The 17,768-nt window shown below is 37.9% G+C and overlaps 1 protein-coding gene across 7 annotated transcripts in view; it reads left to right on the top strand.

Annotated features, from left to right (window-relative positions):
• The window catches only part of RPS6KA3 (ribosomal protein S6 kinase A3), a 118,988-nt gene extending 102,263 nt beyond the window's left edge, over window positions 1-16,725 (top strand). For all 7 annotated transcript variants that reach the window (XM_053202154.1, XM_053202158.1, XM_027054624.2 and 4 more), the window contains 5 exons: window positions 652-813; window positions 3,910-3,986; window positions 4,519-4,636; window positions 9,856-9,996; window positions 11,287-16,725. In XM_053202154.1, coding sequence (XP_053058129.1) covers window positions 652-813; window positions 3,910-3,986; window positions 4,519-4,636; window positions 9,856-9,996; window positions 11,287-11,409 — 621 coding nt within the window. In that variant the 3' untranslated portion in view covers window positions 11,410-16,725. The remainder of the gene's footprint in view (window positions 1-651; window positions 814-3,909; window positions 3,987-4,518; window positions 4,637-9,855; window positions 9,997-11,286) is intronic.
• Window positions 16,726-17,768: the final 1,043 nt, after the last annotated feature.

Raw genomic sequence — 17,768 nt, 5'->3', positions numbered from 1 at the left:
ATTAAATAGGCAGTACTTAAAGTCTGGATTTTTTTTTTCCTTTTTTACCCCTAAACCCAGTGCCTGTTCCATTGAGCCTGTCAGCACTTGTTTGTTGTATACATCCATTATACATGCTGTTCCCTCTCCTTAGAATGACTGTCCCCCACTGTTCCAGCTTGTTTGGACCAGATGTTACCTCCTCTAGAGACGCATCTCTCACCTGTTTATTCTCTGCCTTCCTCGCTACCGTGCAAGCTCCTAGCATGGAAAGGCAAGGATCTTACAGGTCTTGTTTAATATGGTATCTGGAGCTTCTTATATAATACCCTGGCACATGATAGGCATTCAATAAATATTTGCTGAATAAATGAATAACCTAGGGGCAGATATTACTGCTATTTGCATTTTACCTTAACCTAACCTACGTACTCAATGGACAAAGAGGAGGGAAGTACATACTATTTTTTCTTCCTTCTTTCCTTGCCCTGGTTCTGTATTAGAGAGTTATGCTTACATTATCAGCCTTTTATAATGTTGAGATCATTTGAAGGTCAGCATCACATCCTCTTGTTAAGTACATTGCTTGACAGTTTGTGAATAAAGAATTTTCCATCATGGAAATGTGTTGTTGTATTGTTAATGTACCTCTTTAATTTGTATTTCAATTAGGTGGTTCACAGAGACTTGAAACCTAGCAACATTCTTTACGTGGATGAATCTGGCAATCCAGAATCTATTCGAATTTGTGATTTTGGCTTTGCCAAACAGCTAAGAGCAGAAAACGGTCTTCTCATGACTCCTTGTTATACTGCAAATTTTGTTGCACCAGAGGTAATTGTGAAATTATTTGCTTCCAGTATTTCAGTATATTTAAAAACTCATTTGCTGTGTTTAATATGGAGTAGTTAATAGTTGTTTAATTGAAGACTTACTGAACAAATAATTAAAATAAAATGTCAGCTCTTTTTCTTCTGATGGTAGTTCATCCTGTCCTCAGTCCCCTACTACTTAGTCCTTTTCTTGCCCTAACTTCTGTCTTTCTACATAATCACTCATCTGTAGTGGTCCACTGTCACTAACACTTTTGTGCTTGTCAGTGCATGGAATTAAATGGAAAGTAGCTTATTCTCATCCTTTCCTAATATCCTTTTTAATTTACTGGTTTTGACACCATCTTCCTGTATTTCTGAGGCTAAAACATCATGGTCTCTTCTTGTCTTTAGCTACATAACTAGGTATCATCTCTGTTATCCTCAAAAACCAGTTTGAGGTTCTTCTGTTCACAAAACTGCCATCCTAGGCCCTGCTTCCTTCACCACACCCCAAATGACTGCCATGGCCTAATTTCACCTTGCTCCCTTTCTTGATCTCTGATCATTCCACAGAAGAGCTGCAGCGTTACTGAAGTCTTTTTCAAGCCCTACTTTGATCAAGTTGCTTCTTTTCCTAAGAAATTTCTGTTCCCCATTGTAGCAAATCTAAAATCCACTGCTTTGCCCTCAAGATTTATTGTCTTTTTATTATCATTGTGTAAAAACACATAACTATGAACTAGATAAGAAAAAATAATAGTTAACCGAGGCACCTGGGTAGCTCACTTGGTTAAGCATCTGACTCTTGGTTTCAGCTCAGGTCGTGATCTCACGGTTCTTGGGTTCGAGCCCCACATTGGCCTCCATACTGACAGTGTGGAGTCTGCTTGAGATTCTCTCTCTCCCGCTCTCTATGCCCCTCCCCCACTCATGCTCTCTCTGTCTCTCTCAAAACAAATAAAGTTAAAAAAAGATAGTCAACCCTAACATAGGGGTTATGTGCCAGTCACATGTATTAACTGATTTCATCCTCACAACATAGGGTTTACATGTAATAATTCCTTCTAGTTATAACTTTGTGAAGTAAGTACTTTCACTCAATTCTTATAGGAAACCAGGTGCACAGTGAAAGGTTACATAATTTGTTTGAGGTCAGGTCGAGATTTGAGCCCCAGCAATATGGCTGCAAAGTCTGTGCATTTACCATTATATATTTCACAAAAAATGATAATAGTTGGTAGTGTTAGAATGGTTGCATTATATTTACCAAACTTTTTGTAATTTTCTTACTTTGAGTTATAAAATAATACTTTTAAAAAGACTCCTTGCACCTGTTCTGGTGGTACTAGAGCTAATGAGGGACAGACTCTCTGCTTGTTTGTCCACATACCCACAGCATCTGACACATATCCAAGCATAGTCACTTCATCTAGCCATCTCATTTTTCCCCATCAGTGTTTTCTGCTTCAGACAATCAATCTGCTTCTTGAAATCACCATGTAGCTGTTTTGCCTTGGCACATTGGATGTTTTTTGTTTCAAAGCCTCTGAATTCATCTTTTTCAGGAAATCTTCCATAATTAAACTCTCTTTAGACTTGAGCTTTTAACTCTTTGTCTCCTACTCACCACTTAGTCATCCAGGTTAAAACTTGGAAGCCCTCCTAAAATCCTCCTTCCCCATCATTTCTCTACATCCAGTGGGTCACCAAACCCTTTCCATTCTGATTCCTAAATATTTTAGACCTCTTATCCTTTACCCTGTACATCTCATCTGAACTAAGTTGTTCCTCTTTTATCTTTACATCTCTTTCTATCCATGTCCTGCCTTGGTGTGGTTCCTCACAGCCTTTCACTTGGTTTGATACAAATTGTTTCCTGTCATTTGGCCTTTTTTCCACTCTGTCTTCTTACCAGCATTTCCTTTATACCTTGAGTTATCCTTTTGGTGTACACATCTACTTATTTTATTTCCCTGTTTAATGCTTCAGTGACAACTGATTGCCTACAGGAAAAATATTTTAATTCCTTAACAAGATACATGTAAAAGCCTTTCATTCTCTCCAGTGTACCCTACCTAGAGATCTGGCCAGACTGAATCCTTGCCTCTCCTTAAGCATGCTCCGCTCGCTTGCCTCTGCCCTTTGAGTGTCTCGGTCCTCCCCAACCTCCTCCCTTTGCCTCCTGAATTCTTACTTATAGGCCCAGTACAAGCAGGCTGCCCTCTAGCCTTCCTTCTCTCCACATTTCAAGAATGAATTTTTTCCTCATCTTTATACTCAGACCACTTTAAGTATAATTTTGTTATAATACCACGTTGTCAAAGTGCAACTCTTGATTCCGGCTCAGGTGGTGATTTTTCAGTCATGAGATCAAGCCCCGCATTGGGCCCAATGCTGAGCGTGGAGCCTCTTGGGATTCTCTATTCCTCTCTCTCTCTGCCCCTCCCCTGCTTGCTCTCTCTCTCTCAAAATAAATAAACATTAAAAAAAATCAGCCAAAAAAATACTTACCACATTGGATTATTAACTTTATTTATTTATTTATTTATTTATTTATTTATTTATTTATTTATTTCCCCTGCCATATTCTGATTTTCTTAAGGAAACCAGAGTGTTTTGTGTTTATCACTGTTCATTCCTAGGAATAGTTGGTGACTACTAAATGCTCAAGTGAATCATTTTATATATGTAGAAGTATAATTTTGCACTCTATCATTTGTACTTTCATATGTGTTCTTAAAAGTATGGTTTTATGTAACCAGTTTTGCAGCCTTATACAAACTAAATATATATTCATTTAAATAAGAAACTTAGAGGGGAGTGGGGATGGGAAGGAAAGAAACTTAGCTTCAATTTATTTTATAGTTCTCTCTATGCTACAGCAGCACTCAATAAATGCTAATTGAAATACCAAAATGAAATTTTACATATATATGAAATATTAGTCATAGAATGTTTTGGAATAGGGCTAATATATTATTGCCTTGTTTGCTAATCATGTTCTGTTGAGGTTTTTCTTAAATACACTGATTTAGAAGATACAGTGTCGTTCATGGCCTATTCACATCTCTAAAGTAAACAGTGGTGTATTAATAGTAATTGTTATTTTTTCTAGGTTTTAAAACGACAAGGCTATGATGCTGCTTGTGATATATGGAGTCTTGGTGTCCTCCTCTATACAATGCTTACTGGGTGAGTGGACCATATTTTGCAAGCATTTATTCATCAATATTTTCTTCAAATTATCTAGTTTTATTTCTTTCATTTCTGTGTTATAATATCCTTCTTTTCATGTTTTCTCCTATTACCTAATAATACAATCCTGTATGTGTGTGTGGATTTGTAAATATATATTTATAACTGTATCATTGATGATTTTCTATAATGTACCATTTACTAATGTCTTAAGGTCTTACCTTGACTTTTTTCCATGCCTTTTTTGTATTCTTATGTCATAAATATATACTACTTTAAATATTTTATTCTTATATGTCATATCTTAAAATATTTATTTTATAATATATTAAGTCTAATAGTTCATAGCTTATACCTTGAACTGGTGCTTTATGAAGCTTCATGATGTTGATGTTTTTCACTTTTGGAGATTTCAGTGAAGTATTACATTAAATTACTCAGAGTACTCTTGGATACTGCAAAGAAATGTGAAGATTACCAACCAAAAAGAAATTTTATTCATTAACATTTTAATTTTATTATAAAATAGTTACACTCCATTTGCAAATGGCCCTGATGATACACCAGAGGAAATATTGGCACGGATAGGCAGCGGGAAATTCTCACTCAGTGGTGGTTACTGGAATTCTGTTTCAGACACAGCAAAGGCAAGTATAGCTTCCTATAATAAACTTTTGAGAAAATAATTTTTCATAATCCCTAGTGAGAAAAAATAATGCCAGTTAAAAACTTTTGTTTATGAAGTAGTATTTTGAAGTGATGTTACCAAATAACTTGAACTCACAAATGGACCAATTAATTTGTTTCCCAGAGGTATTGGTTTGGCTTTGTTATTATCTATATATCTAAAACTACTTCTTACTTACAAACATAATGAATAATAATGGTGGTTGTCTTCATGATTTGTGTGTCTATTCTGTGCCTCACACTGCACTTCTCCTAAATGATCCCATTTAATCTTCTTAACAAACCTTGTAAAATAGGCGTTAGTATCTCCATTTCACAGAAGGAAACCAAGGCCCAGAATTTTGGTGTGAATTTGTTTTTGGTTACCCACCAGCTACATGTGGGTGCTTCAAATTAAACAGTTGATTCCAAAGCCCTTGTTCCCTAGAATAGACTATACCACGTTCTCTTTTTGGTCCATATTATGTAGAAAGGGGTCTCCTCTTCTTCACAGTAAACAGTAGTATAGTTTTATAGTATCTGTTTGAAATACACTTGAAAAGCCTTTGTCCCTGAAAGATCTGCCATCCTCTGGCTGACTTGCTTTCCAATTCTGCTCTACTTCCACTTTACTCGTAGAAAATGCTCTTTTAAAAAGAAGAACAAAAAATTTAAAAACTAAAAAGAAAAAGAGGGGCGCCTGAGTGGCCCAGTCAGTTAGGCTTCCAACATCAGCTCAGGTCATGATCTCAAGGTCTGTGAGTTAGAGCCCTACATCGGGCTCTGTGCTGACAGCTCAGAGCCTGGAGCCTGCCTCAGATTTTGTGTCTCCTTCCCTCTCTCTGCCCCTCCCCAACCTGTGCTCTGTCTCTCTCTCTCAAAAATAAATAAACATTTTAAAAAACCTAAAAAAAAGAAGAGCAGAGTTTTCCACTTCCAAGGAAGAAAAACATAGAGGAGATAAAGAAGATAATTACTGGTAAAAGTGCTTGCTGGTTTCTCTTAGAGGTGGAAGCCTGAGGTGAGATGATTGTGTAAGTAAATAGGGCATGTAACAAATGTCGATTGATACTTTTGGCCTAGAGATGAAGCCTATGTTAGCCAATTTAATGTCTATATAGATAACATTTGGCTTTATAACTGATTTAAAATGACCTGGTATCCTTTCCCTTTTATTAGCCATAACATTTCTTAAACCAGATGATTCATTTTTCTGGGATTTCTTTTTCTTCCATGTATTGAGCACCTACAACCTACTTAATAAGTGAAAGTCCAGGGATAAAAGATATGACTGAGATAGAATTCCTGATCTCAGGAATCTCACAGTCTAGTTGGGAGATGGCCCCAAGTATACAGTACAGTGTCACGTGTGCTGTTACAGTGGTACATTTTTTTATGTTGAAGAAGTTCACAGATGGTGCTCAGTCAGAAAGATTTCCAGGAAAGCTTTCCAGAAGCAGTGAAAGGACTTTCTTGGCAGCTTTAGGGAGCAGAAGGATGTATTCCATCCCAGGCTGACAGAGCAGCACATGCTATTTGTGGTCACGACAGCCTGAGCATGGCAGAACGCCTCCAGGTTGCTGTGCACGGTTTGATGGGACTAGTACAGGGTACACGTGAGAAGGTAGCTGATGAACCCAGATTATGAAAGGCTTTGTAGATTATGCTCAGGATTTGGGGTCTATTCTAGGTATTGGAGAAGTGTTGAAAAATCTTAAGCATTTTCATGATCACATTTTCTTTTTTTAAAATGTTTATTATTGAGAGAGAGCGAGCAGGGGAGAGGCAGGGGGAAAGGGAGAGAGAGAATCCCAAGCAGGCTGTGCTGTCAGAACAGAGCCCAGCACAGGGCTCGATCTCACAAACCATGAGATCATGACCTGAGACAAAATCAAGACTGAGTCTTGATTCAACCAACTCAACCAACTGAGCCACCCAGGCGCCCTGAAAATTTTCCTTGTTTAAGTTTATTCTTTGGTGGGGTAATTCTTATCCATGGAGTCTACCACAAATTGCCATGATCAATTGTGAGGCATATCAAGTAATGTCACCATATGAAGTATCAGAGCTTACCCACTGCCTGCTTTTTAAATAAATTCTAGAGATAACCTCACCTTGCTCTAATTTTGATAATTTTGTTCTCATTGACTTGCATGCCAGTATGCTGTTTTGGGCAAAAGAAAAAGAAAAGTGAGGATGAGATAAAAATGGGATCTAAGTCACAGCCTTTCTTATAAATGTTACATTATTACTAACAACTTTTGCTAATTTGCCCAGTTAAGACTTGAGTTTGTTGGGGCTCCTAAGCGGCTCAGTCACTTAAGCGTCCGACTTCACTCATGTTATGATCTCATGATTGGTGAGTTTGAGCCCCATGTTGGGCTCTGTGCTGACAGCTCAGAGCCTGGGGCCTGCTTCAGATTCCGTGACTCCCTCTCTCTCTGCCCCTCCCCCGCTTGCGCTCTCCCTCTCTCTATCAAAAATAAATAAACATAAAAAAAATTTTTTTTAAAGACTTGAATTTGCAAGTATAATGTGATAATTGAATACCCACAATATTGGGAAGAAGGAGGGTTCTATCAATCTGATATGTCACCTCAAGAGTACATTGCACATGTGAATGTCATCAGTCATATGGGCCATATGTTTCATATGTGGCTTTGAGAAGAACAGGACCATTTACTGGGCATTTATGTGCCAAGAACTATGCTAGTACTTTTGCATACATTATTTCATTCATTCCTCACTGACCTAATATTAGGGACTTTACTTGTAAGGTTTTGCAGTAGTTCAGGTCATGAATGATGAAGACCTACACTAGAGCAGTTGTAGCAGGATTTGAGCCAAATGGAAGAGAAATTTAGCAGACAGAATAGATTCGGTGGTTAATTGGACATAAGAAGCAAGGGAGAAGCAGATAGCAAGCATGTAGTCCTTATTTCCACGTCAGGCAAACGAGCAGGGTAGTGGTGTCCCTTCACCAAGATGTGGAATGCAAAAGTAGTTTTGAGAGGAGTGATGACTACAGATTTGGAAATTAAGAATTTGAAATGTGACTGTGATATATAATTAAGAGATGTGTGTCCATCAAGCACCTGGCTATATGGATGTAGATTTTAGGAAGAAGTAGAGGTCTTAGGTGGACTGTGGAGTTGGAAGTTGTCATCATCTGGAGTAGCTACAGCCATGAGCACAAAGGAGCTTATCTGAGCAGAGTGATGAGAGCTATGGAAGGAATTCAAGGGAGCCACCACCATTTAATGAGAAAGCTTAGGAGGAATAGCCATTGAAGGGTAACAGAACAGGAGGAAGAGAAGTGGTTCTCAGTAACTTGGCCCAAGTGCACTGCTTAATGCACAGGTCTGATTAAAGTTATAGCAGAGTTTTGTTGTGTTCCTCAGCAGTTTTGCAATCTTTTATGTACTTGAACATTTTCGCACTTTAAGAATTTGGAAGGGGAGTTACTGGTTGTTTCACCTTTTATTTCTAATTCTGTTCAGTAACTTATTCCCACTCTTAGCTGTTAATGAAAACTAAAAATAAGAAACTGGTAGTATCTAATAGCAGAGGAATCCTTAGAATAACATCTCGATTCCCAATATCCAGTCAGCCACCGGGTTCTGCTGTTTCTTCTAAGTGCCTCAGTTCCATCCATATTTCTCCATTTCTTATACTGCCCTGAAGCCATCAACTCTCACCGGTCTCACATTGGAGTCTCCAGGCTTGTACCCTGCAATCCATTTTCGTTCACATTTAGTGAGCATAATCTCTCTAAAGTACAAACATGACTGTATTACTGCTTTGCTTTAAATGATTTCTTACCTCTGGAAAAAGTGCAACTTTGCTAATGTAGCTTACAAGGGCCTTCAGGGTCTGGTCCCTTCTCACCTTTATCACTTTATCTGCTGCCACTGTCTCCTTTGCAGATTTTGTTACAGCCACATTGCCGTTCCTTTCAGTTCCTTAACTGTGGCATGTTCTCCTATCCCTGAGGGCTCTCCTCTAAATACACTCGGCTCTGCCTACTTGAATTGTTCTGTTCCCCTACCCCCCCCCCCCCCCCCCGCCCTCTTCTCTAATCCATCTCCTGCTCATCCTTCGGGTCTCACATTCCTCTAAGGAAGTCACTCCAAAGCCACAGCACCCTGTTCAGGTTAAGCATCTCTTTGTGTTCAACTGTACCTCTTTATTCATCCCATCCAAGAACTTACTGTTTGCTTTGTAATTGATTCTTTGTCTCTCCCTCACAGGGCTGAAAGCTTCATGAGGTTAGAGTTCATTTTATCTTATTCATTGCTAAATACCCAATGCCTAGCAGGATACCTGGCCTTCAGTGGATACTTAGTAGATACATTCGGAATGAAAAATCAAGTTGGAGATGGCTTTTATAAATCGTAACTGTGTTATTTTTGAAAGTATAAAACTAGCAATTATATGGATCTATACCTCAGCATAGGAAAGCATTTGGATAGATAGCATTTGTCTCTTGTTGAAGAATGGGATTCTGGGAGTTCTTCATGTTCTTTTGCTTCTCTGTAGTTCTTAATTTTTTTTTTTTATAATGCCTATAAGTTGCTTATGAAGTGGGAAAAAATAAAAATAACTCCAATCTGGGGCCCCTGGCTGGCTCAGTTGGTAGTTGGCTCAGTTGGCTCAGTTCTTGATCTCAGGGTCATGAGTTCAAGCCCTGCATTGAACATGGATCCTATTTAAAAACAAAAAAAACTCTAATCTTTTGTAGGGGGCATTTGGAGCCCTCTAATTAAATTTATATTATGGGGCAGTTACATTCTGTTTTTCATTATTACCAGCAGCACAAAAAAAGTCTGTAGCTAAAAATTACTTAGAAATAAACTTACAAAGGTATAGAAAAATCAGAATATCTAGATGAAAAAAAGAGCCAAAGTACTTCAAGATACATAAATGTGGTAAATTTACTCTTTGTAATGCACCAAAATTACTGTTAACTAAGGGAAGAGAAAACAGAGACTTAGGTTTTTGCTTTTGTTTGTTTGTTTCTTTGTTTTTTCTTTTTTTTAAGAAATTATCATGTTGACCAAATTGCTTTGAGCCCAAAGGTTAGGTACCAGGAAAAAATAGTGTCATAGAAGCTAAGGAAGAATGCTGACCAGTGTCAAGGGCTATAGAAAAACAAACAGAAAGATTTAAATTTGTCTTATTATTATTCCTCCCATCCCAGGACCTGGTGTCAAAGATGCTTCATGTGGACCCTCATCAGAGACTGACGGCTGCCCTTGTGCTCAGGCATCCTTGGATTGTCCACTGGGACCAACTGCCGCAATACCAACTAAATAGACAGGACGCGCCCCATCTAGTCAAGGTGAGTGTCCCTATTCAGGCACTCTTTTCCACATGTTCTGCAGAAGACTTTGAGCCGCCCTCTCCATGCCCGCACCACCTTTCCCTTTCCCTCATCCTGTTTCCATTTCTCGAATGGAGTTCCCTTATAGTGAGTGCTTTAGAAAAGAAAAAGTCGCGGTGCCTGGGTGGCTCAGTCGGTTGAGCGTCCGACTTCAGCTCAGGTCACAATCTCATGGTTTGTGAATTCGACCCCTCGTCGGGCTCTGTGCTGACAGCTCAGAGCTGGGAGCCTGTTTTGGATTCTGTGTCTCCTCCTCTCTCTGCCCCTCCCCTGCTCATGCTCTGTCTCTCTGTCTCTCAATAATAAATAAATGTTAAAAAAGAAAAGGAAAAGTCAAGACACACCAAAATATCACAATAAAACTGGTTTAAGGGGAGCCTGGGTGGCACAGTTGGTGAGTTCAAGCCCCACATCAGGCTCTGTGCTGACAGCTCAGAGCCTGGAGCCTGCTTTGGATTCTGTGTCCCCCTCTCTCTCTGCCCCTCCCCTGCTCGTGCTCTGTCTCTCTCTGTCTCAAAAATAAACAAAAACATTTTTTAAAAATTTAAAAAAAACAACTAGTTTAAGAATGACTTCTGGGTTGCCCGGGTGGCTCAGTCAGTTAAGCGTCTGACTTCGGCTCAGGTCATGATCTCACAGTTCATGAGTTCAAGCCCCGCATCAGGCTCTGTGCTGACAGACAGCTCAGAGCCTGGAGCCTGCTTCGGATTCTGTGTCTCCCTCTCCTTCTGCCCCTCTCCTGCTTGTGCTCTGTCTCTGTCTCTCAAAAATAAAATAAATGTTAAAAAAATCTTAAAAAAGAATGACTTCTGAATTTATCATTCAGATAAGCTTAAGCATTTCCTAATTTTTTTCTATACTTTACTTTCTTATGCAAAACCCAAAACAAACTTTAAGGTCACCAGTGGTGGCAAAATACAGGTTCCAAAGAGCATGCTTTGCTACCTCTCACATTAAAGGATTGCAAAGAAACAACAAGTTGAATAGTCCTGAGAAAAGTGAGGACTGCTTGTTATAAGACCATCCCTGTCCTTTCTCATCCATAATTTCAGGCACCCACATTTGCATCTTCAACTTTAGGTAAATCAGAGGGTTTGACCAGGGTGGTTGTTTTCATTATGAGCCCTATTAAATCTGTATAAATTTTCATATGAAGAAAATAGGGAGGGGGGAATCTCAATTTCATATTCTGTGTACATGTGACTACCCATTGTCGTTTGTGTTGTGACCTTTCTTTCCTGTTTTCAGGGTGCCATGGCAGCTACGTATTCTGCTTTAAACCGTAATCAGTCGCCAGTTTTGGAACCAGTAGGCCGTTCTACTCTTGCTCAGCGGAGAGGTATTAAAAAAATCACCTCCACAGCCCTGTGAAGTGACCTCAGTGAGATATTTGGTACCATGGTGTAAGCTGATAGCACAAGTTCTGGCGACAGGTAGCACATATCTGAGAGACACCTGCAAGCACACACTGTCCCAGCTGGTACCCATAATGCTGCTGCTCCTGCTGCTGCTCCTGCTTCCGTCTCTTCTCGCTTTAAATGATTGTTAGCAAGTTAGATTTTCCTGGAGCTTCGGATGAAATGAAAATGGAAACATGATGAAGACATATTCACTGAATCAATGAGAATAATGAACATATGAATACCACCTAAAAATACACTGAATAAAGTACTCTACACCATATAGCATTATTTTTATAGGAAATATTTCATGTCCCTGAAATATTCTTTGTTAGTTATAGGGATGGACAGTTTATGTTAAGCACTTAGCTTAAACAATCCGTTTCTATTAGCACTGTATCCCTTGTGCCATCCAACATTTTGTATGTTTTTGTAAACAGTTCATATACAGTACATTTCTGTACTGCTTTCTTTAATGTATACATGCTTTGTTTAACTTGGAATCTATTATTATTAATCAATTGACTATTAAATCTGGTTAAATAGTTCACCTGGATTAACAGTATTGTTGGACAGCCCTAAAAATGGCCAGATTGTGGAACAGCTGTTGAATGTAATACTTCCAAAATGTACATATCTTTCCCCATGTCTGTTTCACTGGTTCGTTCATTTGTTTGTTTCTTAAAGTCAGGTGCTTTGTCAGACTAACCTAGAGAGCTGTTATGGTAGAGAAAGTTATCACATGTGTGTGGCATGACATCAAGAGTACAACTATGAAGTTAGTCCATATACGTTGCAACTCCTTAGGGTTCTTTTTTCCTTAGTTGAGGAAGTAGTTCTTGCACTTTTAATCTTGAATAGTATCCATATTTAGTATTTGGCATATAATTTGGGATTTTGCCAGTATACATCAGGCCTTTAAGAGTTATGGTGAAGAGATTGGCAAAGGAAAATTTAGCAACAGGTCATTCAAGTCCCATTGGATCTTTCATGTTTAAATAGATCAAGTTGCAGAATTTCGCTTATGAATAACAGGATACATGTTCTTGTATACCTGCAAGAAAAGTATGCTTTTTTTGGAAAAAAAGGTAAATCATAATGAGTTCTGTCCCATTACAATGCTCTATATTAAACACTAATTTGAATGTAATAAAGGCCACCAGCCTCTATATGAAATTGGATTTAAACTTTCTTATTCGAGGGAATAAAACATTCTTGATCAAACAATATCTGTTCTCACCTGAAATCATAGCTAAGGTAGGCTAAGTGAATGTTCACCATTGAGTGTTTTCTCAATTCCTTCTGATGATTTATAGCCCTATAATTTTTCCTTTAACTTCAGAACTGATCAGCTTTCATAGTGGTCACTGGGTCTGCTTCGATTACAGTATTCATTGTCTACATCTAATCTGGGTAGTTTTCACAGTTTCATTTAATTAAGGAAACTTTTGTATCCATTATTACCTGTATTTTGGTCAAGCTATCTACCATACATCAATTTATAATATGAAAAACATGAACAAAGAGAAAGTGATTTAGCTTAGCCTTATCAGAAATGTACCCAACGGATCATAGTCATGTACTAAGCCATTTACATCAGAAGTTTTTTTTTTCCTGCCTGAAGCTTTAAATCTTCTCTTGAAAGTACAAAGCCAAGAAAGCATACTTTAGTTAAATGTCTTGGAAGCCACTTATCATTTCTTAATTTCTCCTCTGTGCAACTAAAGAGAAAGGGAAAGTCTGTAACGTTAATTTTGCTTAAGTGACCCAAAATGATTATCACATCGAAATCAAATGTAAGTTTATCTTCTAAATAAAAAACATATAGGAGGAAGGATATCAGAAGATCTAGTAGGAGAAAGTGTTGTTTTTTTTTAATTTTTGAGTATACAAATGCTAACTATCAAAAGCTGCTTCCCATTTCCTGGAAAGAAACCTTTTTTTTTCCTTTCTCTCTCTATTCAGTATTTCAAACTATGACCATCCCAAATTCTTGTCACTTTTAAAATGTTAATGTAACTCTGGAAAGAAAAAAGATACACTTGCAAATTTTGGACACTGTTGCAATTCCATAATTGCTTAGGTGTTTTGTCCATCATAATCTTAGAACCAGAAGTAAATGTGTAAACCCTTATAAATTATCTAGTCCAGCTTTCTCATGTTGCATGTAAAGAACCTAAGACCCAAAGCAAAGACTTCTCGTTTGGTTTTTTACCCTCGTAACACCATGCTGCCTTCCCTTCATATTATCACCCAACCAGGAGCAGACTTGTTCAAATCATATATATATAGTTCTTAGGACATATACTCTACTGGTATATGAATGCCAAATTGATTGCTCTCAAAGATATTGCCTTCTTTGCCTACTCCAGCTGCCAGTTTTATTGGAGAAAATCAAGTCATATGTTCACAAAAGTGAAGGCTTTTGCCTAAAATGCAGTTCATAACCTTAATTTATTTCATCTGTGGTCCTGGGTTTCCTATTGCCTTTGACTTAAAACAGGCAAGTTGGCCAACAATTGTGCTCTAAATGTAGCGCTTGCACCGGGTTTACCTTTTCATTAATTTCTGAGTCCACTTCTTCTGGGCCCTTCACCAGTTAGTTTTGCTGGTTACCAGGGCTTCTCCCAGAAAGGTTTAAGTTCAGTCTTAAAGATATTTCAGTGTGAAAGAAGGAACGAAACTATCAGGCCACTTTTACAACCCCCCTCTTACCTTATAATCCAAAATAATACCTAGAATTGAAGATTGCATTTAACTTTGCCAAGCACACGCTGAAAAATATGGATTACACTACCATGAGTTTTATATCTTCTCTTTCAAGTGATGATGTTAAATTAAGGTAAGTTTTGTCCTTTTAATTTTTTATGTAACTCATTTCAGCTCCTTCTAATTTATAGAGATGCCTTTTTCTAAGTACAATAGACCCTTCCTTAACTTTAACAGTTTTGATGCGGATTTGTTCATTCACATGCAACCCCAGAAATCCAAAAATGTAGTGATTTTGCCAATGCACAGAATCAAGATGCTGCAAGGTTAATGTGTGGGAAAAGCCATTTAGTGAGTGGTGTGATGTGTATGCAGTAGAGATTCACATTTCACATGCCCGGGGCTGCAAAGTATGGGTTTGAATCAACCGTTTCTCACCTAATTTTAAGAAGTCGTTGCTGTTGGGGCCAGGACACATTATGGGAGGTGGGGCTAGCCTGTTTGCTGTGCCCTGCACCCTCAGTACAGGAAAGACTTATAAGGGGAGTGGGGTGCAACGGCTTCATGAGTAGGCAGAATGGGTTGGGTTGGAAAGGGGCTTGAGGGTTCCAGCCTGGGATGAGAGCAGAAAAGCATTCAAGATTTGGGAGCCTTGGTACAGATGTACTTAATCACTATGGAAGTCAGCAATATATATCTCAACATGGCTTTGAAATTCTCTACTTGCTGGCCTTTATAAATGAACATTTTTCAGCTCGCTTTACCGTATTTTATAGAGAAAATTCTCATGTAGTATCAAGTGTTTGTGAGATTTATGAAGGCATTAGGACAGATATCTCAGGAATGTGAAGGGTTAGAAAAGGTCTGTTTTCAGTGATTAACAAATGCAACGGGTTCCATGGTTGACCCGTGGTGCTTAAACCAAGAGGTTCCAATTCTAGTCCTAGAGTTCTGTCCCTCCAAAAGCTTCAACTCCTTATGACTCACAAACTAGATGTATACTTTGAGTTTTAGTTAATTCACAGATAAGTTGACTTAACTCAGTATTTATATTTCAATTAGTGAAAATAGTCCTCTCTTCACCTCCAGATTGCTTATATCTTGCTGGTTTCCCCAAGTGACCATTGGTGGAGACCAATTAATGAAGGAATGAGATTTGCTTTCTTGCGACTGTGGTATTCTGCAGAGCCACGTTTAACCACTTTTTCTAGTGAAGAATCTACAGAATTATAGTACCTAAATATGGATGGCCAAGAAAAATTTGTATCTACAGTGTGCTTTATGTACTTCTGACACTGCTGTATTTTTTGTGGTCAGGTGACTTGTAACTGGTTCCAATGTGACTGAGTGTTCTCAAAGAATTCTGGTAATTAAGTCGACTTAATTTTCTTAAGCCTTGTATTACTATCAGTCTCACATTTACCACTTTGATTCTAGTCTTTTAACTGTTCATAACAGGGCATACCAAGGGTTGGGATGAGAGTCTACTTCCTACCTCTTAAGGCACTTTCCTCATTATTTTGCCATATAACCTTGAAGTGCATGATAAGCTGTTTAAATGTCCATGACTTCTCTCAACGCAACTAGCAAAGTATATGACATTGAATAGAGATTAGTGGAAAGGAAAATTTAGAGACTAAATTCAGAGATGCAGACCTCAAGAAAACCTCTTGAGAGTATGTACCATTTGAATACAAAATATGTAAACGTATGTGAGAGGAGAAGTCTCTGTAATAGTCTAAGTAGATTAGTTCATTATCTAATGGAAGTGAAAATCTTTACTCCTATTATCACTATAGTACTGAATGAACTGTATACTGAGTTTTTCAAACAAGTATTTAAAGTAGAACTTTTAAATACAAAGCAAGGGCATAAGGATAAAGGTTTTGGTTTATGTTTCTCTAAGTGTAGTTTACCATCTAAAGCTTTATATATATATATATATATATATATATATATATATATATATATATATATATATATATAGTTGCCATTCCTTAGCATCCTTATTAATTGTGGGTGATGAGGTTTTAATTCTTAAAATTATGTACATGTATTAGGTTTATCTTAACTCTTACCCTGAGCAAAAGGGAAGGTATACGCCTAAGGGTTGTAATTATTTTGCATTTCTGGCCTTGGGTGGGAATGGGGTGGGCATCTACTTAAACAGTTTTTAAAAAGAAAAAAAATCACAAGTATTTTTCTACTATTATACATGATCTTACTTTATACTAGTTTCTCTCTAGTGAGGCATGCCAGAAGCCCAAGGTACCTTATCATGAGTTCCTATGTGTTGTACCTTTTATCGGTGGTCAAATCACATCAGATGCTTGGCACCTGCTGCCATAATTATGAAATGCTTGTAAAGGATTAAATATCACTGAATACTTTAAATTGTTTTACTTAAGAGTTTAATCTGGGAAGTTTTCAAATCATACTATTAATGTGTAATCTAAGCTCTTTCAGATGTATCCATGAATAATCCTGGAACAATATTGCTTGTATTCCTGTCACAGAACAGGTTTTGTAATCTTTAAAAGAAATGAAAATTTATATAATAAAGTTTCAAATAAATGCATGTATGTCATTTATCAGGTTATTTCAATTATATGATAATCTTTCATATTGCCAAATTCTATCCAAAGTATAGTATCAGTCCATATTGGACTGATAGAACTTAAAACAGGAATGTTTCTGAGTTAATAAGTGCAAAATGATTTTTGTATGCAAAGTCTTGGTTAGCCCAAAGAGTATCACATCGACTCCTAAGTCATAGACCTTACCCAATACCAAACTTGAGTAATGATTCAAAGCATACAGAGTGATCACCAGGCACAGATGAAACAAGCTTTTCTTGGAGAAGTCCAAGATTATCAGACTGAGCTCCAAAATACCCTTTTTCTTTCTCATTATGGTGCATTTTGGATTCAGAGTTAAAGGACAAGTTTCCTTCTGAGCAATGTATGTGGAGACATTGCTTAAATCATTTGGTTTTGCAACATCTTTTTTTAAATTCCTAATTGCACAAATGATGAGCCCCCATTCTCCAGCCAACCATGCTTCATAAATCCATAAATTCCAAGTTTTACAATGAGCCATCTCTATAGACCAAATGTATCTTACTAAAGGCATTTTAGAAATAAGGACTTTTCATTTTCTTTCTGCTAGTAAATATCATTGGCACGTATAAAAGGAAATTTGATTGAGGCCATTGAATCCTGGTAGAGAGGGAATAGGTTATAGGCCTACAGTCAGCCCTTTCCTTCCCAGGTGACATTTTTAGTATTTTTTTTTTAATATTATGATGGTGTATTTATTAGTAGTTCAGGTTCCCATAACAAAATACCACAGACTGGGTGGCTTCAACAACAGAAATTTATTTTCTCACAGTTCTGGAGTCTGGAAGTCCAAGATCAAGGTGCCAACAGGGTTGGGTTCTCCTGAGGCCTCTTCTTGGCTTGCAGATGGCTATCCCCTTGCTGCCTTTTCACGTGGTTATCCCACTCCTGGTGTCTCTTCCTCTTTTAGGCACACCAGTCATATTGCATTAAGGCCTCACCCTAACAGCCTCATTTTAACTCAGTTACCTCTTTAAAGAGCTTAACTCCAAGGTACAGGGGG

The sequence above is a fragment of the Acinonyx jubatus genome, chromosome X, assembly GCF_027475565.1.
Source record: "Acinonyx jubatus isolate Ajub_Pintada_27869175 chromosome X, VMU_Ajub_asm_v1.0, whole genome shotgun sequence".
Lineage (NCBI taxonomy): Eukaryota > Metazoa > Chordata > Mammalia > Carnivora > Felidae > Acinonyx > Acinonyx jubatus.
The sequence above is the reverse complement of the archived record's forward strand: the minus strand, read 5'-3'. Positions and strand labels throughout refer to the sequence as shown.